This window comes from Arvicola amphibius, chromosome 9 (genome assembly GCF_903992535.2).
Source record: "Arvicola amphibius chromosome 9, mArvAmp1.2, whole genome shotgun sequence".
NCBI classification, from domain to species: Eukaryota; Metazoa; Chordata; class Mammalia; order Rodentia; family Cricetidae; genus Arvicola; species Arvicola amphibius.
Window position 1 is genome coordinate 102,418,637 of NC_052055.2, and position 24,300 is coordinate 102,442,936.

Genomic DNA, 24,300 nt, shown 5'->3' on the forward strand with positions numbered 1-24,300 from the left:
TACCTACCTACCTACCTACCTATCTATCTACCTACCTACCTACCTACCTATCTATCCATCCATCTATCATCTATCTATCTATCTATCTATCTATCTATCTATCTATCTATCTATCTATCTATCTATCTATCTACCTACCTACCTACCTATCCATCCATCCATCCATCCATCCATCCATCCATCCATCCATCCACCTACCTACCCATCCATCCATCCATCCATCCATCCATCCATCCATCCATCCATGTATGTCTCACATAGCTCAAGGTGGTCTCAAATCTCCTAAGTAACGAAGACTGGCCTTGAACTCCTATTCTCCCCCCCTCCCCAGAGTGCTGGGATTACAGGCATGCACCATTACACCTGATTTGTAAATCTCATTTTAAAAATAGTCACAGATAAATTAAAAACACACCAATCAACCACCAAAACACACGTGTGGGCCCCTGGTCTACAGCCTTGGCCTTAGGCCACTGCGAGGGTCCCCACCAGTCCACCACAGCATCTTACACTCTGACTTGTTCTTGATCCGTAAAGTGGCTTCCTGATAGAGTTGGGCTTAGATTTGTGTTTTTAGGCTTAAGTCTGTATGGTAATTTCCGAGAACTGATTATAAAATGCCAGAAAGCTTTCAATACACTATGCTCTTCATGGCTGCACAGCAGGGCTATAGCAGATAGAAGCCCCCGGTTCAAGACCCAGCCCTATCACTAACCAGCTTACTAACTGTGCCTCTCTGGGCCTTGCTGTACTGTGTGACAAGAAGATCATGAGAGCATGACCAACTGCTCAGCCCTCACTGGTGTGCTCCAGGTGAGTCTCTCCTTCCCCTGCCTGGGATGCAGTTGCTTTGCCCTCATTCTCTGTCCTGCCCTTGCAGGCACCATGAGCACAGGGGGCTCCAGCCTCCCCAGCCCTCCAACCTTCCTTACGACTCCGGCGTCTTCCGGGACTTACACCCAGGCTGCCGACCCTGTACCGGTTCTTATCGCCCTGGCCTGCATTTTTCTGCTGTTGGCCTCTTGCCTGCTATTCATGATGCTGTGCAAGCCCACTGCACTGGACCCTGGCCGTCAAGGGGCTCGGGAATACATGCCACATCACCCAGGGAGCCCCAGCGAGCCCAGGCTCCGGCTCTGGAAGCGCCTGGGCTCGCTACGCCGATCTCTGCACAGCTTCCGGCGAGGCAGGCCTGCTACCCAGCAGTGTCCTCTGCCGGGCCTTGATGACCAGCGAGGTGGCTGTGACTTCACTGAAGCCACCGAGATGTGATACAGTGGCCATCTATATATAGGCCCACCCAAGACCCCTGATGGCTGCCTCTGATGGAGCCTGGCATTGTAGGCTGTAGGACAATGATACGCTAGACCCCTATATCACCCCAGTGTTTCCCTGTGTGTCCAGCCCATGTCCTTTCCAGGAGACTCTGGTGGCCCCTACTTCTGCTTGCTAGCAGACCCGTGGCTCAAAATACCCACAGGTCTTTAGACCTTTACTCTGTGGCCCTGAGGTATAACTTGGGGATACTGCAGCATCCCCTTTTGAAAGCAAGGTATCTACTGATCCCAGGGATACCATCCCCTGCCCTTCCAGAAACCTTGCCCATCTTCTGAAGACCCAGCTGAGAGCAGCTGCTAAAAGGCCCAGACACCTTAAAAAGTGGGATATTTGCCTACTCTGAGTCTACATTAGCTTGTATTTGTGCTAACCTAATACCCCAGGGAAAACAACCCAGGGATCCCTTTGTTGACCTTTGCGCCCCTTCTTGTGGATCTGGTTAGTTGCCAGCTAGGGGACTGGCAAGTGTCAAATCATGAGCCTGGGAACCCCCTTTGTGGCCTCCTGTCAGGACAAATTAGGAGGACTTGAAGATGTCAGCTTACAGAAGAAGTTTCCTATACGCCAAGTGCGGTAGTTCACACTTGTACTCCCAGCATGCAATAGGCTGAGGCAAAAGGATTGTTCAAGACCGCCTGGCTACAACATAAAATCCTGATTCAAATGAAATCGAAACAAGTCAGACAATCAAACAAAAATGAGGCTGTTGTTCAAGGCTAGGTGGAGGCTGTGTCACCGTGGCAGGAAGCTGGCCACTGCCAGTACTGGAAGGACCCCATCACAGGGCTGTTCCCCACCCCGCTATGACCCAGAGTGAAGTCACGCAATATTCCCAAGGACTAAGTGCTGGTTTTGCCCTTCTCCAGATCCAAAGCCCCGACTGGTTTCCCTTGCCCACTAGATGTATCCATTCTACGGTGTGCAGCAGGATCTAGGCAGTAGCTGCAATTTATCTTTCTAGCCTCACCCTGACCAGACACCTATGGCAACTGAACGATCTGTCTTCCCTGACTATGGTTGAAGCTATACTGGCACCTGCATTGTGAAGCCTTCTTTGTTTTGCAATAGAACTGCCCTTCCGTCTGGAGCTCCTCTGGTCTCTCATCTGTCTCAGGGAGGCCAGCAGCATGCAGAGTCTTGTCTGTCTCCTTTCCTACAAGCCTGGGAACTGCAGGGAGCGACATCTTGTCCCAGCACCCACTGCATCCCCAAGGCGGTAGGTATCTGGTGTGAGCCTGACCCACACCAATGGCCTAATGTCCCCTGTGATATCCCTAAAGGAAAGTGGCTCTCCAAGCATGCTATGGAGGTTAGGTCACTGTGCCTTCCTCCTGCATCCTTATGACAAGGTAGAGGTACCTTTGCAGGGCACTTCTATGGCCTGGGGGAAAAAAGTGTCCTGAGACCCTGAACATCTGAGAAGTAGATAGACCAGCCCCATGTCACTCAGGGACTCCAGGATGCAAACCCAAGTCTTACATACATAGAATCCAGGATTTCAGGACCAGGAAGCAATCTAGCTTCTCCCCAAAGGACTTTGAACACCCCCTTGCCTCTTTACCCTACCTGAAGCATCTTAGGCTAGACTCCCCCACGGCCTGCTATGCCCTATGTTGGGGGGCGGTGTTACAGGTTTTGGGGTGCCTATGAGATGGAGATAGCAGGTGCTAAGTTAGGGTGGTGTTCCATTGCTTCCTGGGTGGGGGCTCTGGTTTCTTTCTTAGCTGAGGCCAGGGACTGGGTGAGGAACCATTTTCTCCCTCTCTCTGGGAGCCAGCCGCCGGTTTCTTACATGTCTCTGGCCTTTGTGGACTCTATTGAAGTCAGCTTTCTGTTCCTTTCTTGACCATCCCCAGTCCCCCCCCCCCTTCCCTCCTTCCTGAGCTAGGGAATGGGCCATAGCAGCAGGCCCATCTTTGTTGAGTTTGGCTTACTCTTGGGTTGTGCAGAAAACACTGAGGTTGATGAAGTGGGTCATTCAGTCCCTGTTTCTCCCCCAGCAACTAAGTACCACCCCCCCCGTGTGTGTGTGTGTGTGTGTGTGTGTGTGTGTGTGTGTGTATGACACTCTCACACACATACATACGCTTCATTTTCAGGGTCAACTCCCTCTGGGCCTCTTAGCTGTGACTCCTACTCTGGGCCAAGGAGCGCTGTCTTCTTTGGCCTGCTTTCTTCCAAGAGGGGAGCCTGGCCAAGACGCAGTGAAAGCCTCTCTGTCTGGCCTTGTTGAGCCCTGGCTCTCTCTCCTTGAGTCCTTTCCAGGAAAGAGTTACTTTTCCCTCCCAGATGCTCTGAAAGGCTCTGGGGGAAGCTAAGGCGAGCCAGGGCCCTGTCCTCAGCTCACACAGAAAGGAGGAGGGACCATGCATTCCTTTTCTTGAAGTGCAAGCTACTTCCAGGCCACCCTAGACGGCCGCTGTCGCTACGGCTTATGATATGATGCTCCTGAGCCAGTGCCCTCAGGGCTGAGCACAGCCCAGTCTGTCCCCAGTCTGCCACCTACCTGCACGATGCTGTGACCCTCTGGGATATCTTCTGGGACGCTGGCTTCATAGCTGCTTTGCAGAAAGATGGGACGGTTGTCATTCACATCCAGAACGGTGACAAACACGGTGGCCGTACCTGTGCGTCGCTTGCCTACAGGGCCATTGTCTGTGGGAGGTGAAGAGAACAGGCATTAGAAGCCTGACACTCCAGGCAATCAACCAGAATTACACAGACCTACACCAGCCTCAAGGGATAGTGGCTCATCGCCCTTCCAGATGATCAGCAACACTTAACAATACCCAGGGATGGCCTAATGCCACGTCACAGATAAACCTCTCTGGCTCATTCAGTTCCCACAACAGCCTGGGGAAGTTGGCAGGATTCTCTCTCCCAATTCACAGCAGAGCTAAGCAAGGCTCTGAAGAAGGTGGGATGAACGGTCAGATTTCCAGGAACCTATACACCCTGGTCATGTCATAAAAGGGACTTTTGGAGATGTAATTATGCTAGGGATCTTGAAGGGAGGCCAGTCCCATTATCCATTTACCCAGGGATTAAGTATCCTTGGAAGACACAGTGGGTACCTGTCGTCCCTAATGGGAAGCCAAGGCTGGGAAATTGTGAGAGACCAGTCATTTGAGTGCCGCCTCTCTCAAAACATAACCACCAACAAAGAGAAAGTCAGGCAAAGATGGGGCCACAAGCCAAGGGACCCTGCGGCCACCAGACATGGAGAAGAGCAAGGAGGGATTCTGTGGAGGGACTGTGGCTCTGCCAACACCTTGATTTTGAACTTCTGGAACCAGAGACACCACAGCTGTGTTCTTTTAAGTCACCACAGTTGCATTGATTTGTCCCAGTAAGGCTGGGACCCACACAGATGAGGAGACACAATGCTGCCTGCTGTTCAAGTCAGGGTGCAGTGAGGGGCAAGGGAACAGGGTAAGACACTGGGTCAGCCACCTCAAGGGCTGGGGTTTGCTGCTCCAGTCACAGATGATGGGCAAAATGTGGGCCCAGGGACACCGGGCTTCTGATTTCTCAAAGAGACTGAACATCCGAACTTTGGAATAAAGGCTTTTTAAAAAAATGTCCCCCACTAAGTATCATTGTTCCTTATTAGACATCGGGCTGGCCAGGCCAGCAGGCCTACAGGATGAGCTTAGCTCTCAAGCCTAAGGTATGCTGGGACTCTTCAGGAGCCAGCCAGGGTGGAGAGCGGTGACACAGGTGTCATGGCCCCACCTGGGAAAGCTTCCGAAGTCCTCCCCAGAAGATGACACTCCCGCCAGAGCTGTATGTCCCAACCAGGACACTCAGCCCAAGGGGCAGCAGGGGAGTATGGTTGGTTGGGGACCGATGGTTTTTCTTTCTAGTTGAGCACATTATGGGTCATTGACCACAGGGTGGTCCCTTTTACTCCTCTAGGTTCCTCCCTTTCATCCCAAAGGCCCTGCCTCAGCTGAAGATGCTGAGCTAGGAAACCTTCATGGATGATGGGACCAGAGCCCCGTGCTTCTGCCAGTTCAAGCCACGGCTGGCTCCAGTCGGGTGATGGCCCTCCAAAAGGCACTATGTTCCCAGGCTGCAGTCAGGATGGGCAGAGAACAGAGCAGGGCATGGCTGAGCTGGGTGGGACATATCTCACTCCTGCTCACCCAGTGCTCTCCACAAACACTATAGAGGGGGCTCCTGGGAGGACCGAGAGCCACTGGGAGGGGGGAACACGTCTCCCCATATCCGTCTCCCCTCCAGAACCCTCGGGGACTTCCTACTTATTAGAGAGCAAAGGCAAAGTTTTTAACTCAAGATTTAGATCTCCACATCTTTCTTCCCTATCTGATTATAGCCTTTCTTTCTAGAGTCTGCTAGACCTTGGGCAGGTGGCTAGCATGTACTGTGGGACACATATGCATGCAAGCCCCCCACACATGCATTCATATGCACAAACACACACAAAGACATGCACACGTGCATGTGTACACACAGAGACATACACAAACACATACATGCGTACAGACACAGATATGCATGCATATACACACACACATTATAGCTCTCCTGTCTGCCAGGCAGCACACCCTGCCCTTTGCAGGGAAGACTACACCTGACTGTCCCCTTGATGTTGAAATCTCGGGTGGGATACCCTCCCGGTGGGATACCCTCCCCGCCCCATCACCCTGTCTGTAGCACTAGAGATGAACAACTTACAGGCATAACTGGGAACACCTCACCTCCCTAGCCACAATGAGGTGCCCAGCAACCAGCACAGACCCGATGGAACTAACCACAGCTAGCCTAAAGGCTGAAGCTGGGAGAAGGCTTCTCTACAGCTATATTTGAATCTGGGAGGATGTTGAACTGGGGTGGCTGTCACGAATGGCCATGATGGTTCATTGAATGACACAATTAATACACAGGGGCAGAACAACCAAGGCAGGGAGACCAAGGTCCAGTGTTGCCCCCTAGTTCTGACCAGTCGCTGCCCATTTATTTTAATTTTGGGTTGTTTAAGAAAAGTCTCATGTAGCCTAGGCTGGTCGCAAACTGGTTGTGCTGTTGAGAATGGTTCTGAACTCTTGATCCTTCTGTCCACACCTGTACTAGGATCACAGGTATGTGCCATCAAGCATGGATGCACGATGCTCATACGTCACCTGTCTACCCTTCTGCATTGTTCCAGCATTGCAGCAATGAGTCTACTTAGTGGCCTGCATGTGGCCTTACCCTTCTTAGCACTTGGGAGCAGAGGACGGCAACCACCCACCCCACAGTGCCCAGTGATACTATGAGTGTGGTGGGGCTTCCTTCACTGGCCTGAAGGCAGAGTTTGGGCCCCAAGCCTGGTTCCCCAATGTGCACTTTGCCTAGGATAACGGTACAGACAATACACAGGGCAGCTAGCCCTTACCGATGGCCTCCAGCACGAGCGTGTATGAAGCAGTGGTCTCACGGTCCAGGCCGACGACGGTTCTCACCACAGCATCCCGGTAGCCTACACTGAACTTCCCGTCCACATTCCCCCCTGCAGACAGAAGTGAAGGAAGATTTAAGTTGGGCAGCAGAGCTCTACATGGGACAAAGGGAGGCATTGTGACTCTGTCCCTAACCGGGGACCTGCACAGGACTCTTCAAAGGATACTATTAACTTCTTACAGGTGGAGGGCGCAGCCTAAATGACTGGAAGCCTAAGTGTTCAGCATCTGTTGTGCACCACAGTGTACCAGGTACTCCAATTATGGACCAGTTCATCTAACCTCCACTTGATCTGAGGGAGGTTCTGTGCCCTGTCCTGGCATCTTCCTGAATGTTAGCTCTAGAGCTTGGGTCCTGCCCATATTGCCCTAGCCTTTCTTTCAAAGGAGACTGAGCAGCTGACTTGGGTAAAGGCTTTTACTTGTGGCCAAGGACTGACTTTGGGGTAGGGCTTTCGTATCTCCCAGGACCCTCATCTTCGGGTATAGAGAGGGGTTAAGGACTACAGCTCTCTAGGCAGGGACTCTTGGAGGACTGGAATGGAACAGAGGGGCAAGTGGACCGGAGACAGGTGAGGCTTGGTAGCCCTGGATGGTGATCCCCTTGTGGGGTGGAGTCAGGGGAGGGCTCTCTGGGACCAGTGAGAGAGAGAGAAGCAGCCAGAGTGAGCTGGTTGTAGTACAGCACTCTAGACAGCAGAGGGGGCTGTTGCACTGTGCTTGGAACAAGTGGGGAGGCTCTATTGGTTTCAGAGATTGGAGATCCAGGAGGGCTCAAGGCCAGTGAGCAGGAACGGTCACTTCGCCGCTCCTGGGAAATCTTTCTCTTTATATGGTTTGCACCTGAGGGAAAGCGCTGGCAGTCAGCTTTCAGACTCCTCACAGTCTAACATGTCTTCTGCGATGGACAGAATCTAGTTCTGCATGGGGCAGGGAGGAAATAAGTGGCAGTTAAGTGTTAGCAGCAGAACCGATGCCATGTGGGAGTCTCGTTAACCGTGGCTTCCAGGAACCATCTTTGGGACAGGAGGTGAGCATGAGTAAGAAAGGAGGGAAGGGCCTGGGAGGGAGAGCCTGGGAGCTGAAAAGTCAGTCACTGTGGCTACAGAAAGCCATGAGTGACATGTAAGCCCAGGATCCCGTACTGCTGAGGCGAGGTGTCAGGGAGGGCACTGTGTCCACTGTACATGTGTTCGGGTTCGTGTGCACAGGTGTCGTATATATGTGACAGGGACCCAGGCAGCTCAGAAGCACAAAGAAGGTGGCTAGGGGAGGGCTGACGGACGGGGAGGGCTCGTCCCACCTGCCCTGTATCCTAGGGCATGTCAGGTGGGCCACAGCATTGAGAAACGCTGAGAAACGGTTCTAGCTCATGAGATGATGACCACAGAGCGTGTTTATCGTACCCAACAGGTTCCACTACTGTGGCAGGTTCTCTTTCCCCAGAGAGCCAGGCCAGGATCTCATCAGCTTTCATCACAACATGGTGGTAGCTGCCAAACATGTTCCAGCCCAAACTAATCCATTTAGGGAATTTTCAAACAATCTGCCTCTCAAAAGATAGGCGTTCTCAGGGAAAGATGAAACCACATTCCTGCAGTGACTGCCTTCTCACCCTGAAGTGGGGTGAAGGGACACCCCAGTCAACACTGTCCCCTCTGCTTACCCCCTCCCCTCTACACCTTCAGTCTTGAAGCTCCCTGAGAACCAGGAGCGAGTCCTTGGGGGAGGCATGAGGGTAGAGGTCCATGCCTCCTTTTCACGCTTCTGTCCCCACCTGGTCCCGGTCCCTGTCAGGAGGGCGGGGCAGCAGGGGAACTACCTGTGATGAAATAGCTGAGCTCTGCATTGAGGCCCACGTCATTGTCTGTGCAGTTCAGCCAGACCACACGGAACTCGCGGGGGACATCCTCAGACACGGACACATTGTATACAGCAGGGAAGAAGGTGGGTGTCTCATCGTTCACGTCCAACACTGAAAGCAGAAGAGACACTAGGCTAGGCCTTGCAGCAAAAGATTTCCAAAGGGGTCATGGGCTCCAGGTGACATCTGTGTCAATGCTGCCTGGTTATGAGCCCAGGGGTCCTGTATGATGGCTGAGCTGGAAAGGTCCAAGCTGAGTGGCGCTGGCACACACACCATCCCCGACTATCATATAGGCGTGATAAGACCAGTATGTCTTTAACAACAACAACAACAGCAACAATAATAATTACAATGACACTAAGGGTTTCTCATTCAGTCCACAGCCACCCCCATGGTGTCATTCTGAGGTAGGCATCACCAGCCACATTGTACATGGGAGGACAGAAGCTCAGAGCAGTTGAGTAACTTCTCTGCTGTCACACAGTGATAGAGGGGAAGGGCTGTGGTCTTAGACAGAGCTACCCCAGTTTACTCCCAGGGCAAGAATCCAGCTCCGAGGGGTTTCCTTCCTAGAAATTTAATTTCTCTTGAATGTTTGTATGTCTAGCTTTTCACACGGGCCCCCACTTTCCTGAGCATATGGGGTTTAGGGTGATCCTTACAAGTGAGACGACTTCCCTGTTCTCTGTAGTGTCATCAGGAGAAGTGACAGGCCATTGTCACTCTCTGTGGATTTCCTGAGCTCGGGAGAGAGGTTCTTTGGAGGGGTCCTCTTTGAAAAGGGGATGCACTCCCTATTGATTATTTGGTAGAGAAATGGGTCCCCGAGCTGACTCCCGGCATCTACTAGGGAGTCTTGTATCAACAGACAGGCGAGCAGCTGGCTCTGAGATGCTTGCAGTCCCTTTCTCTGTTAAGGAGGACCAGGCTGTGTGTCCGCGTTAGGTCAGCCACCTGTCTGCTTCCCTACATCCTCTGGGTGGAGGACCAGGAGGGCCAGGCTAGGCTAAGTCCTGCTCGTACTTCCTCAGGTCCTTCCTGCCTCTACTCACACTCTGTCAATGTCTCCATCTTTCTCAGGGCTAAAGACCTTGTAGATGCGGGATTGTATTCCTTCATATAAGGTGAGCACAATGGCACTTAGCCCCAAGGGGTGAAGAATCTGGGAGTGGAGGCTCCTAACTAACTTCTTCCCACCATAGCCATACCCTTCCATCAGAAGTCCTACGGTTCCATGCCCACAGAATGGGGAATCTCCTTTACCTCGGAGAAAACACTGGCTTTTTGAAGATGACAGCCTGCTGGGAACCCTGGGGCCCCAGGGTTAGCTTTGGCCCTCTCTGTAGATGCTGTGATGGGAAATTAGGAGGGATGGAGGCCTTGGTGGGGTTCTGGGCTTTGAGGCAGTGGTCAGGTAGGGACAAAGCTCAACTAGCATCTTGGACATAGCAGAGACAATCAGGACGGGGCTGTTTGGCTTCCCACTGGAGCAGGTAGGTACCCTATGGATAGTGTAGGGCTGGTAGTAAGTGATGGTACTGTCCCAGACCCTGCTCCTAGCAGGAGGCATCCCTCACCGCGGATGGTGAGCGTGCTGGTGGAGCTCTTGGTAGGTGTGCCCGCGTCGCTGGCCACCACCCGCAGCTGGTACTCGGCAATGCGCTCACGGTCCAACTCGGCTGTGGTCGTGACCACACCACTGGTGCTGTTGATGACAAAGTCCATGCGGGGCAAGCCCACCTGCATGCGATAGGCCACCAGCCCATTCAGGCCCTCGTCCAGATCGACGGCCACCACCTGGGGGAAGGAGAGGCTACATGAGGGGGTGATGCCAGGCTGAATGCTTTCCTGGGAGTAACTTCTCCTTTCCTACCAACCAGAGCTTAGTTCATCAAACACACTTGATCCCCTGTGAACCTCGGGCTGGCCACTGTCCCCTGGGCAGCCTCCATTGGGCAGGATGTCAGGACTGGAACCTTCTCAGATTATCTCCAATGAAAATGCACTAAGTGAGACCAGGGTGGAAGGATTTACTAGGACCAGATCCAGGCCCCCAAGTTTGGCTCTTCAAGACCTGCTATCTTTTTAGGAAGCCCTTCCAGGCTGTCAGCAGGCCCTGGGATCCACCTTGCCACGGTTCAGAGCCTTCCTTTATCCTCCAGAATTTGCGATGCCGACTGGCAGTATCACTCAGCCTAAAGACCCTTTTATCTCCTGGGCCTTGGCTTTGCAGCCTCCAGAGTCAGATCCCCTCTCCGCTTTATGAGTCAAAATAGAGATAAGAGTAGAAAGATATCAAGACTTTTCTCTAAAGCCACATGACGACTTCCTGTTGTATACTTCATCTGTGGTTAAGCCAGGCAAAGCCCCTCCCAGGGTCCCACATTGTTCTCACTGGCAATTCCAGCCCTGGTCAGTGAGCTCCCCAGCACAAGACCCCAGAACAACTAGAATGTCACAGGATCACACCTGAGAACTTGTATGTACGACCATAGGGAAAACGAGAGCTTTGTGGTTTGAGCAAGACAATGGCCCCATTTAGTGCAGAGAATGAACAAGGCTTTGCCATGCTTTTTGAATGCCTTACAGAATGGTGGGGGGGGGGGCTCAGCTTTGACTTTAGGTGGGTATAATCCCTGAAGAAAGTCCTTATACACATTCAGCAGGAGTTCTTTCTTGGTTGAGGTCCTAGGAGGGGCTGGGGGGCACACAGCTTAAGTAGGAGGAACCTCTTCCTGAGTCTGAGGTGTCCCTGTCATATTTTCCCATTTCCTGTAGCCCTCCCTCCCCGTGGCACTGAACGACTCCTGTAAAGTCTGCCCAGGAGGCTTCTCTTTCCCTCCGCTCCTGGAGCCAACCCTGCCTCCCACTTCCAAGATTGGTTATTCTCTTGCTCCTACATCCTTTGGGGATTTCTCCTTGGGGATTGGCTGCTTTTGGTGGAGGTGGAGGCTCCCCCTGCTGGGATCTTGGGAGAATGTCCCCATTTTTCAGGAATCAAACATCTTATCAATCTCCTCTTAGAGGGCAGGCACAGAGAGCCAGTAGGCATGGCCAAGGTCTTGTATTCTGGTGTCCTAAAAAACAGCCCTGCCTTCTTAGAATGGGGACAAGTGACCCCACTGTCTCATGCATAAGCCATACCACATACAACAAACTCCACAGCTGCTGTGGGTTCCCTGCTGCATATCCTCAGCATAGCCAGGCAGGTGCTACAGCTATTCCAGCCCGCAAGCGAGAAGATCTGAGACTCAGAGGGGTTGAAGAAATGTCCTCTGGGTCACACAGCAATAGTGGTAGAATTGGAGTGTACACACATATTGCTTGGACTCCAGTACCTTTCTTAGGAGGCCTGGGGTTGGAACCCCAGGGCCTCGCTCATGCTAGGAAAGTCCCACCCCAGCTCAAAAGGCCACAGTCTTAACCTTGAAGCTTTTGCAGAGTTCCTAAGATGTTCCTGGTAGGACATCACAGCCTCTGAATCCGTGTCTTCAGGGCCTCCCAGAACAGAAGGGTGACAGGCCAGGGAGAGATGCCCTACTTCTCCTGGGCCATGGGAAGTTGGGAAGACTTTTCAAAGCTTCCTTCCCAGTGGGAGGACTCTCGTTTCTGTGCAGAGCCACTTAGGGGCTCACAGGAGGAGGGGGCTCTTATAGAGGTATGCTGAGCCATACGTCTGACGCTTTGTTCTAGAAGCTTGAAGCATTGGAGTCTGAGGCCAGACCCCCAAATGCTGGGGCACTTTCTGGGTCAGATCCCCAGAATTCTATCCACCCTCCTGATTTCTGTTCCTGCCTGATCCCGCTCCTCATCCTCGTCTGTGACACAGTACCTCTGTCTCTCCAAATCTGACTGTTCTTCCAGACTTAGCTCAAGGTTCTGTCCCCAGGGGTCTCCCAGACCATCTCAGCACCAGGTGTCCCAGGCTGCTTGGCTTACATACTGCTAGGGGTCTTGATTGGTATCCCTTGCCCTGATAAAAATGCTTAGCATGGAGCACACAGGGACTCGTGGCCCACAGGGGTTGGTGAGTGAGCAACACTTACTTGGTAGACAGAGACCCCTGCTGGGGTGCCCTCCAGAACCTCAGCTACAAAAGGCAGGTTCTGGAAGGTGGGGTCATTGTCATTGAGATCCAAGAGGTTCACAAAGACTGTGGCGCTGCTGGTGGCCTTCAGAGGGGGTCTGCCACCTGGAAGGACAAGGAGGAAGGAGGCAGGGACGAAAAGATGGGTGTAAGAGAAAAATGATGAAGAAAGGGAGGCATATACACACCCCTCTTCCCGTCCCAGGTGTCCCTGCAAGGAGGGGTTGGAGCCATGTGTTCCTTCCCAACCCCTCCCTACTGCAGGGTGCCATGGCGGGGGTCACATCTGGGATGTATACACCATTTTATTCTTAGTGGTGAGATAACCCTCCTTAGTGGGCTCCAGGACCCCGAGGACCACCCACAGGGGCATCCCCAAAGGTCAAGAGCCTCTGCCTATGGGGGAGCTCAGAGGTGGTGGTGCTGTAGTCCGTACAGTCGGTGACAGAGACAATGATCTTGCGCATGAGCTCCGCCTCCACGGGGTCGGGGTTCTCTCGGTCCAGCATGACGTGGGTGGTACGGATCTTGCCTGTGGTGCTGTTCAGACTATAGAACTTATTGGGGGGCTGGATGCTGTACACCAGGGTGCCATTCTCCCCCAGATCTGGGTCCACAGCCACCACCTGCCCAGGAAGGAACAGACCTTTTACTGAGTTACATCGAAGTCCCTGGCCCAGGTCCAGGAGCAGGAAGTGGGCTCTCTTGACAGGAACAGGAAGTGGGGAGGGGTATGAGATATATCAGTAACAAAATCTGGGTTCTCTGGCATCTTCATCCGTCAGCCAACTCTATGGAAGCCCCTTTCTTATTCAAGTCTGGCTGCCCCATGTATAAAAGAGGGAGGGAGGCTGGGGATGTGGTTTAGTCGGTAGAGTACCTGCCTAGTGTGCTCGCAGCCCTGGCTGGGTTCCTTTCTCAGTACCACATACCCTGATGATGGTGGTACCCACTGATTTCCTAGGACTCAGGAGTTGGAAGCAGGGGGATCAGAAGTTCTAGGCTTGGGAGCAGGGAAAGGCTGGAAACCTTTGTTGAGCTTTGGGGAGGATCTGAGTTGTGGGATCTGGGTCTGTCATCACAAGGCCCTTTCTCTCTCCCTCCGGCACTCCTGATGGTGGAGGATTTGAGAAGCACTGGGCCTCTGTGACACCAAAGCCTGGGCAGGGAGCCATGAGCTGAGTCCCAGTTTGGAGGGAAAAACAGCCTAGAGATGCATGAGCCAGACTCAAGGTCACATAGCATCAGCCTTGGGGTAACCTTGTTAGCTCTCTGGGAGTCTCCCACAGTCCTGAGACAGCAGTGGCTCTCATCCCTCAATCCACCATCCCTCTGTGTTGCAGAACCATGACGACATCAGAGGTGGACAGGATCGTGGTGGAGTAGGGGGTGGGGAGGGAGAAAGGATGGCTGTAGTCCCAGGGGCTGCATCAGGACAATGTCATTAACTTCACGACACGGGGGCAATGACAGCCAGGGCTGGTCAGCTCCTCCATCTCACTTGGTGTGAGCTTTTATGCTCTGGCAGCAGAATTTGTCCCTGCTCTGGCTTAATCCCCAGCCGAGGTGTCTCTGGGGTCACTAGACCAGAACAGATAGATATCTGGCCAGGGGCTCCACATGTCACCATCTCTGGGAGCCAGGGAGAGAGGCTTACAGGGCAGTTCCTTTTCCAGTGAGATCTTCAGCATGGGCATCTCATACCGGACTCGCCTTACCCTGCACTCTCCCAGCCCTGTAGTAGCAGAGGGGTGAAAAGGGGTCCCCACCTTCCGGTCCTTGATTCTTTCACTGTCTTGTGACCATACCGCCTCCTGTCTCCAGTCCCCATAGTGGGGCCCCTCCATCCTGTTTTACAATAGGGGACAGTTCATTCCAAGGCATAATCCAAGCCAGGCTGCATGGAGTTGCCGAGAGACAGAGAAAGCACGTGTCCCTTGTGTTTGTGTGTGTCTCTACAGTTACAGGAGGGTCAGGCCTCTTTTTCTCCATTTCCTTTTTCCCTTGGATTTCCCAGACTTGGAGCCAAAACAACCCACATCAGAATGGGAGGTCAGTTTCATAGTGAGGAAGACACTCCCCTGCAGAGGATGTTCAGGTGGCTGCCCCATGCCCTGGTTGGGAGTAGGCACAGGCCTTGGCCTCTCAGCCACTCTCTGGTCACAGGGTGGGTAGGGGGGCCTGGGAGAGGGCAGAGGCTAAGACCCTGCCTGGAGGCTCCCACTGGGCAAGCCCGTGGGCTCCCGCCACTTCCCCTCATTTATTCCCCATTCCACGCTTGTCATTTTTCTCTCACCTGACGGGGAATAATTCTCTCTCTCCCTCTTCTTTATTTTGCTGGAGGGCGTTGAAAGGCTCTAAATCAATGCCCATCAGCAGGTCCTTGAAGGAGGCCACAGAGGCAGCGGGGAGAGTGGGGCCCAAGCTCATTGCGGGGGGGGGGGGAGGGAGAGAAGAGAGAGCCATCTAACTTAGAGTGTGTGCATCGGGAAGACCCTTGGAGCCCACATGTCCGGCATACTGAGGCCCAGAGAGGCACACACTCTGCTAGATCTGAGGGCACTGAGCAAAGGAACACACGGGTACAAGTTCATCTGCCACCGACTCTTGAAAAATCCTTAGTTTTCATCAAGTTGGGCTCTGGAGCCATGGCTGGTGCTTATGCTAGAGTGGCCCTTGGGAGGGTCCCAGGCCACCAACGGATTCTCCAGATGAGGAAGAACCAGCCCAGGCACAGAGCTGGAGGCTGACTGAGGATGAGGCAAACCTCACCAACCCAGTGGCTAGGCACAGCAAACTGCAAGTATCTGAGATCTACTGCTTAGGCGTACTACGGTCTGCCTCACTATGCCCCACAGTGACCCTGACCAGGAGACTGCGTGGAGAAGCAACTGCTGAGAGTGGCAGCTGCCAGGTCCTAAAGCTTCCGATATCCTGATTAATTACAACCTGACACTGGGGGCTGGGGTGATGGCCCGGCAGGCAAAGCAGTCACTACTCAAGCCTGATGACCTGAGTGCAGATACTCAGGTAAACCCACATAAAACGTTGGCAGCCAAAGCTTGTGATGCCAGCACTCTTGGGGCAAAATGGATGCAGAGACAGGAGATCCCTAGAATCCCGTGCACTGGAGAGTGCAGTGTGAATGACAGGAGACCCTGATCTCAGCATGTAAGCCCACACTCACATACAGGAACACACGCCACACACATACACAACACAAATGCATACCCCACAGAATCTGCGCACAGCAATCTCAGGTGGAGACTCTTACTAGCCCCACGTTCTAGGTAATTGGAGTGGACACAGAGAGGGACAGTCACTTGTTTAAGATGAGCTGACTACTTACGGTATTGCTGGGATTAGAACCCAGATTCATTGCTACCAGAGCCTGCCCAGTTACCCACTAAGCTAGTGTCTTCCTTATAAGCAGGTAATTTAACAGATACTGGACTGTTCAACTGGAGTGTGGAACTTCTCAGAAGGAACCACTTTGGAGGGGGAGGGGCACAGTTAGCCTTCCTCAGAGGTGGCATGTTAAGTTGGGACAGATAGAGGGGGCAGGTGTGGCAGAGGTCAGGAAACAGAGCCTTGTCGGGGGCTGTGCCAGTGCTCAGCCAGGGAGAGGTGTGTAGGAAACAGAAAGGTCAGGGTGTGCGCAACATGCATGTGCGTGTGTGCACTCACACATGTGCATGTGTATATGCACTTATGCAAATATGTATGTTAATATATGGGAATGCAGAAGTACGTGTGTGCATATGTATACATGTGTTTTTGTTAGTGTGTGTGTGTGTGCACATGTATGTGCATGCATGTGGTGGGTGTCAGGAGGTAGGTCAAAAGGCAGGCCAGTCCCACTGATATCACCTCCTCCTTATTGCTACCTGGTCCCTTTGTCAACCATTTTCTCATATAGTCACCTTTCTTCTGCCTAGCCACAGCCCTGCCTCACCTGGGCTGCAGGAGACCCAAGGCCCTGGGGCCTTCCTAAAGGATTTGCTGTGCACCCACAGGTATGTTTCAGGGGTACAAAACTTAAAGAATTGCTATGGTGATTTCCTCTTGCAATGACTCTCTATGACCAACCTGAGTAATGTATAAGCCACTTGATTTCTTGGCATGCATCATATACAGCTGGGCATTCTACCAAGTCTGGAACACTCTTAATTCTAGAGAATCTAACCTAGAATTCATCTTTCCATGTAATTAAATGTCTACAAACCCTACATTTCTTAATTATAAAAGCTGCATATTACATTTGGCAGCTATTTAATATAACAAGTTTTTAATTTTGATTTTACTCTTTTCTTCCTGAGGACCTTGGGGCTGCATCTCTGTGTCTGTTATGCTGTCTGGGGGCATACACATCTGTCTGTCTGTTCAAGGTAACCATGGATGGTCCTGTAGGCTCCATGTGTGCGTGCGTGCGCCTGTGTGTGTGTGTGTGTGTGTGTGTGTGTGTGTGTGTAGGATATTTGTCCTGCTCTCTTGCTCTCTGCCACGTTCCCCTAAGACAGGGGTTTTTCACTGGAGTTAGAGCTAGGCTGATGGCCAGCAAGCTCCCGCAATTCTGTATCTAGCTGTCACAGTGCTGGGGTTACAGGCATGTGAGTATAAAGCCACACCCAGATTTTTATGAGTATTGGGATTTGAACTTGGGTCCTCATGCTCACAAAGCAGGTACTCTCACCACCAAGCTATCTCTCCAGCCTGGCCCTCGCTTTTACACTGTGTAAGATGGGAGCCAGTGGTGAGTCTGAGCCGAGGGTGACATGGGCCTAGCACAAAGCCCATGCTCACTGAAGGTTTCTGCAGTCTCCCCTAGAGCTACCTCCCTCACTTGCCTCTCAATTTCCTTTAGGGGGAACTTCACAGAAACACAAGTACAGACAGGTGTTCCACAGAAACTCTTAGGATCCCGAATTGAGAACTCTGAGGAAGTAGTTTCAAGCCAGCACCAGGATGTCCACAAGGTGGCAGCAGAGAGTGCCAGCGGGACCCAGCGCCCTAGAGGCCCATGCGAGAACCCCAGCTAGAGGTTTCTAACTGTAGCCCTGGCAGTCAGGCTTTGAAAACCCATTCATTTATTCTAAACCACCCACCCTGCCCTGCTGTACGCGATTCTCTGGGAGCGGACATGGTGCTCCAGCTGAAGGCCTCTCAGATCTTGCTCATGGGGAAGCACTAAGCAGGCGATGGCCACATTCCCCTTCCCTCTTTGTCCTTCTCTCCAGTTTTCTGTCCTCTCTACCTGGTCCAGATAGACCTTGGCACTTCAGGATCTAGCTAGTGAGAAGGTTGAACACTGAAGATTGAGCCAGGGCCCCAGGCCGCCTGTGTGTAGGTAGGGTAGATTCTCAGAACCTGATGAGAAGGTTACTAACCCTGCCCCAGTCTACCTGACTCTCCAGTTCTTCAGGACCTGGGCCTCTGCCAGGTATCCTGTGAGCCCACAGGAGGACAGGGGCTGGGTCAGGTAGTTTCTAAGTCCTTATTGAAAAACCTTCAGGCTTGAGTTCAAGTCCCAGTGCCATCTCTTACTAGCTCAAGGGCCTTGAGCTCTGGCTCCTGCTGCCAGGGGAGGGTATCACAAAGATGAGAGAGAATTCATGAGGCACCCTTGGGGTCGTGTAGGACGGGACAGGTGTTCAATCAACAGAGCTACCAAGAGCTGTCAGAATTCATGTCCGATGAAGGACTGGCTGGGTGGCAGCTGGTTAGACATTTGGGGACCAGCCTTCCTAAATGAGGTTAAATGGGGTTCAGAGGTGGCGGGAAGAAAGGCTTACAACTGTGAATCTGAGTTTTGGGTAGAGCAAGCCGTGGGCGGGGGGTGGAGGGGTAGGATAGGCTCTGCCAGTCTTCAGCTGTTTGTTTGTTTTTTTTTTTCAAACCAGATTCTATTCTGGGTCCCAGTGTCTCTGGCTATGTTACCCTTTCCCACTTAAAGTCATATGCTGAACTCAGCAGCTACACATAGGACAGACAGGTGAATGCCTGGCATCCTCTGCCAGAGGATCCCTGGGGTGAGCTTCAACCCCCTGCTGAGGCAGCCCCGGGAGCTGACAAGGGCCAGAGCTAACCAGGCCAATGGCTGTAGTGACTCCATCATAAAGGACATGGGCTGGCTCAGAATGAAACCCTAAGCTCAGGAGTCCCTGTGGCAGGCCAGGGGATCACAGTAGAAATGCATCCATCCTGGCGCAAGCTGTGTCTCTACTTACCGTGGTCACGTCAGAGTCCGGAGGGGTCATCTCCACCAGGTTGATGTAGTAGGGAGCATCCTTCCAGGTAGGGTGGTTGTCATTGATGTCCAGGAGGGTAACGTTTACCTGTGGGCCACAGGGAGTGTTGTGGTCCGCTAAGGCCAACGAGAGCAAGGGCAGGATTTGGATACTCAAGGGTCTTAGTTCTAATAGCTCTGCCATTCTGAGTGTTTCAAGGAGAGTCTAGATTGTCAGGGACAAAGTGGACCTAGGTCCCTGCCTGAGGAGGAAGCTTAGGTGCTGTCCTACGACGGGGCAGAGAATGAATGTGGTGTCTGTTGTGACCCAGGCTTCTCTCACCCACCTGGTCTCAATAAAGGTGACACCCAGTCGGGGATCTGAGAGAATCCCTTGAGCCCCCCAGTCTCAGCCACAAACCAAGTGATTTCTGTGCTCACGTGCCACCGGTAAATTATTTACGGGCTGGACTGGGATTCCTATGAGCAGGGCTGGCCTCTACAGAGGTGCACATGGCAGGGCTTGCTGTAACAGCTCCAACCAAGTGATGCCAACTCCAGCCCAGATCCTCTGGCCTGGCGAGAATGGGGCAGCTTCCCAGTGTGGGTGAGGACCATGGGGCAAGGTGAAGAAAGGGGCTTCCAGGATGAGCCCAAGGCAGACATGAGGAAGCGGGGAAGATGTGGCTAGAGCAATGGGTCACCACCGCCATTCTTCCCCTCCTAGGGGTCCCCTGTGCCCCTCACTTTCTCCATCATCCCTTCTGCCACCAGGAACTCACTTAGCCTCCCACCCCCTGCCAACTTTCTCCCTCCTCCTTGAGGCTCCTTTGTAGTGTGGAGGCCTTGATGGGCTTCTGGGCCTCCCCTGAGGGCTAGCGAGTGGCACGGTATGCAGAGGCCTGAGGCAACCTGAAGGCAAGCAGGGAGGAAGGCCCTGGCCAGCAGGGGAGGGAAGTACTCACGGTGGCAATGCCAGTTTTCTGGTTGTGGCCCACACCCCCATCCACGGCCCGCACAATGAGGATGTATTCAGATTTGGTCTCTCGGTCCAGTAGAGATGTGGTGGTGATTTCTCCTATTGGACAGAGAGGGAGATGAGTGACATGGTGTGTAGGCGTGGGTGGTGGGTGGTTGGGGGACAGGGAGAAGGAAGTAGACTTGGAGGCATACTTGCAAGCTGCAGCTGGCCACAGTTATGGCAGCCGCGGCCACAGCCTCTGCAACTGCAGTGGGCCCATCTGTGTGCCTGAGAGGGCAGAACACTTATGTTTTAGAGGGGACCCAAGAGCTGGGCAACAGTACCCCGTAACGGGGCAGCTCTGCAGGTATGGGACAGGGCCTCACAGAGTAGGAGGGCCACTTAGCCCCAGACCCATTCACAGGACACCTGCGGCTTAGGTTTGACGTTATTTTTTTTTTCTGGCTTTATCAGCTCAATCTTGTCACTTCAGTCCCCTGTGCCTCAGTTTCCACACCTGCCCAAAAGAAAACCTATGACAGGACAATTTTACAGCAGGGCCATTGTGGGGGTTATTCATTTAGTCAATGTCATGAAAACCCCAGAAGAGCTCCAGGCTCTATCTAGGGAGAAAGCCACCGGGACCAGTGGCAGGAGGGAGACGCTCAGGCTGGAGGTCACACGTGGTTTAGCTCGTGGCTAAAACAGGAGTGGGCATGCAAACCTACAGTGTGCGCGCCAACAGGGTTCTGAGTTAACAGTCATGATGTACTTTCCCAGTTACCCCAGCCACGGTCTAATAATATCATCTGTATTTTTTTTATAGTGTGCAAACACGTTATTAACAGACACATTCAAAATAAACTACAACTTCTGTCAGTTGCTTTTGGCCTTTCTTTGTTCTCCGGCATCACTGGGATACTGCTGCTACCTTGGTAGTCTTTTATTTTCTTTTGGTGTGTGCGTACATATGCATGTGTTCTCATGGTGAAGGTACTAAATGACAGCCCTGAATGCTGCTTCCCCATCCACCTTGGTTTTAGAAGCAGGATCTCCCACGGAGACACAGGACTAACTGATTAGACTAGGCTGGGTGGCTAGTGATCCCCGAGGATCCATTTGTCTCTGTCCCCCCAGTGCTGGGATGACAAGCACATGCCACTGTGCCTGGCATTTTTATGTTGGTTCTGGGAATTGAACTCAGGTCCTCACATTGTGCAACAAGCACTTGACCAACTGAGTTGCCTATCTCCCAGCCTGTCGGTAATCGTATACTAGCAGGTGTTTGACAAACAGCTCCCCAAAGGAAACAGAAGCCACTTATTGATTTCAGTGGTATAAATACTTCCCCCAGGGTCATACGAAGTCACTAACTCCATGGCCTTGACTGTGGCATTCCCAGAGCAGCTGTGAACCAGCAGATCGGAGCACATCACTGTGACCTGGCCATGCCCCAGTCGACGGCGCTGCAGGGGATGGCGTCTACTTTGAGAACAAAGACCCAGATTTGAATTCTCTTAGAGCCTTCCTGGGATGGGTGTCCCCGGGGAGGAGACTGAACCTCTTTGAGACTCAGTTTCTTTCTCATCTCTCAGAAGGTGCTCAAACGCCTTCCGGTCAGAGCTGTTGCAAAGATAAAGGGCAAGGCTAGGGAACAGCTCCATGGGTGAAGTAACTGCAGCACAAGCCTGACAGCCGAGTTTAATCCCCAGGACCCATGTTAACGCCTGGTGTAGCAGCATGTATTTGGAAACCCAAAGCTTTGGGGAAGGCAGAGACAGGAGGATCCCTGGAGCTCACTGGCCAGTCAGGGTGGCTGAATCAATGAGCTCCAGGTTCCCAGGTTCAGTGAGGGACCCTGTCTCAAAAGGAACTAGAGGTGAAACTCCCACTGTTCAGAAACTGATCATTTCCTTCCGGTAGACCAGTGGTTCTCAACCTTCCTGATGCTGCGGCCCTTTAATATGGTTCCTTACACTGTGGTAACCCCCAACCATGAAATTATTTAGTTGCTACTTCATAACTGTAATTTTGCTATTGCTAAGAATTGTAATGTAGATATCTGATATGGTGGGTATCTGATACTCAACCTCCAAAGGGGTCATGACCCACAGGTTGAGAACTGATACAATAGACTGAAAGAGTTTCCCAAGGCAGGTGGGGACTTACATGGTACCCATCTTTTTGTTCCTATTGTCTGAGCTGTGTGACATGGGGCAAGCTACTTAACATCTCTGTGCTTGGTTCCTTCTATCCTAAAACAAGGGCATTGGGAGAGCTGGTTCCGCAAGCCCCCCTCACACTGCTATTCCCCCCTCCCCCCCCGACACAGTCACCTGTCCTGGGTTGAGCAGGGAGCCAGGGTTGGAGGACAGGGCAATGAAGGTGCCACAGCCAGAGACCATAGACTGGCTAAGGTCTGCCAAGGGAGCTACGCTCCTCACTGGGTGGTATCAATTAATGAATGGGTAGGGCTAGGAACAATTTAATCTGTACAAAGTTTTAAACATGAACTTGTATTCATGATAGATGGCTTTTCACATCTGGGAAATTAGATTCAATTAAGGCCACCACTGTGTAGCAGGCCTGGCTAATACGACCAAGAACCTCAGGGGAAAACGTTCCCACCTTTGGGAAGAGCACATGCTAAGGCAGCAGAAAATGTCAGGGTCCTCACCATAGGCCCTAGGGTGGAGCTGGAGTCTCCAACCTGCTGCGGGTTGTGGATGGGTGGCAAGATATAGTTCAAATACAGCTCTATGGACCCCAAAATTTAACATTTGAGCTCTGGGGTCAGCTGGTCAAGCACTGAGAGACCTCAGTCAAATTTTTAGCTAGGCTCTGCCTCCGTTTCCTCATCTGGAAAATTTAGGGGTGATGCTGGAAGAGAAATGAGCTCGTGCTGGACAGTTGGTGCTGATCACAATCCCAGAGAACCCAGACAACAATGAGGACCCTAAGAGAGACATACATGGATCTAATCTACATGGGAAGTAGAAAAAGACAAGATCTCCTGAGTAAATTGGGAGCATGGGGATCATGGGAGAGAGGGTAGAAGGGGAGGGGAGAGGAAGGGAGGGGAGCAGAGAAAAACGTATAGCTCAAAATCAGTAAGAAAATAAATGGTGCTGAGATACCATCTGTAGGTTCCATATCTGCAGATTAAACTCTCCGTGGATCAAAAATACTCTAAAAATCGTGTCTGGATCAAGCACGGAGGGACTCTTTTTTTCTTGTCACTATTCCTCACACAATATGGTGTGTCACAGTTTGTTTGTTTGTTTGTTTTGTGAGATGGAGGCCTCTTGTGGCTAGGGTGGCCTGGGGCTTGCTATGTAGCTGAGGATGACTTTGAACTCTGATCTTCCTGCCTCTACCTCCTGAGTTCTATTTTACAGGCCCATGCCACCCCACCTGGAATGGAACCCATGGCTTCATGTGTAGTAGGCAGGCACTCTACCAACTGAGGCATCTCTAGCTCTGGGACAGGTGTGTGTGTGTGTGTGTGTGTGTGTGTGTGTGTGTGTGCGCGCGCGCGCGCACACACACACGCACGCACACCCTCAAATGTGGTTGTGCATGTCTCACTGCAAACTTATGGAGAGAGCAAGTTTGGGTGTCAGTCCTGACTTGCCACCTTGTTTGAGACAAGATCTCTAGTTTGCCGCTGTGTAGCCCGGGCTGGCTCGTCTGTAAACTATATTTTCCAATCTTTGTCTACAATCTCCAAGCAGTAGCACTAAGCTTACAGACACACATTACTGCACCTGGCTCTTTGTGGGTTCTGGGGATGTGAACCTACATTCTCACATGGACAGCAACCACTTCACCACGGTAACATCGTCCCAGCCCTGTGCTGGCTTTTTACACAGTACGTACATCATATGTGGTGTTCTTAGTGATTGAGATGACTTAAGGGTGCTGAGGGTATGTGTGGGCTGTATGCAAACCCTGTACCATTTTTCCCTGAAGGAGGGCAACACTTTGCTGTCCCTGGGATTCATGAAACCCACCCTGTGCGGATTCTGAGGCATGACTGTTGCTTCTAGAAATGTGGTTTGCCAAGGAGAACACTCTGAGATTAGGAGGAAGGCCCAGGGTGGAAGGAGAGACTCATGTGACTCCTCTCCTTGTCCCTGTACACAGCAACACCAGTCATCTGCTTCCAGAGCTTTGAGAATAAGGGCACAGAGGAGTTGTAAGGCCAACCTTGATCCAGGAGTCATGGACAACAGAAGGTCCTGCTGGGATACTGACTACCTGTGGCAGGGATGGGAATATCCCTGGAGTTTTTGCTCCATACCCAGGGTAACCTGTTGCTGAGGGGTGACCACTAGGCAGGGACTCTGCTCCCAG

The 24,300-nt window shown here is 52.3% G+C and overlaps 2 protein-coding genes across 5 annotated transcripts in view; one reads left to right on the forward strand and one right to left on the reverse strand.

Moving 5' to 3' along the window:
* Cdh23 (cadherin related 23) overlaps positions 1 to 24,300 on the reverse strand; it is a 331,360-nt gene that overhangs the window by 89,711 nt on the left and 217,349 nt on the right. For all 4 annotated transcript variants that reach the window (XM_038342224.1, XM_038342222.1, XM_038342223.1 and 1 more), the window contains 8 exons: positions 19,949 to 20,061; positions 18,985 to 19,092; positions 13,194 to 13,383; positions 12,717 to 12,862; positions 10,248 to 10,467; positions 8,626 to 8,778; positions 6,740 to 6,853; positions 3,845 to 3,993 (listed from right to left, as the gene is read on the reverse strand). In XM_038342224.1, coding sequence (XP_038198152.1) covers positions 3,845 to 3,993; positions 6,740 to 6,853; positions 8,626 to 8,778; positions 10,248 to 10,467; positions 12,717 to 12,862; positions 13,194 to 13,383; positions 18,985 to 19,092; positions 19,949 to 20,061 — 1,193 coding nt within the window. The remainder of the gene's footprint in view (positions 1 to 3,844; positions 3,994 to 6,739; positions 6,854 to 8,625; positions 8,779 to 10,247; positions 10,468 to 12,716; positions 12,863 to 13,193; positions 13,384 to 18,984; positions 19,093 to 19,948; positions 20,062 to 24,300) is intronic.
* C9H10orf105 (chromosome 9 C10orf105 homolog) lies at positions 886 to 1,272 on the forward strand. Its single transcript, XM_038342228.1, has one exon. It carries the CDS (start codon positions 886 to 888, stop codon positions 1,270 to 1,272), a length of 387 nt encoding a protein of 128 aa, XP_038198156.1.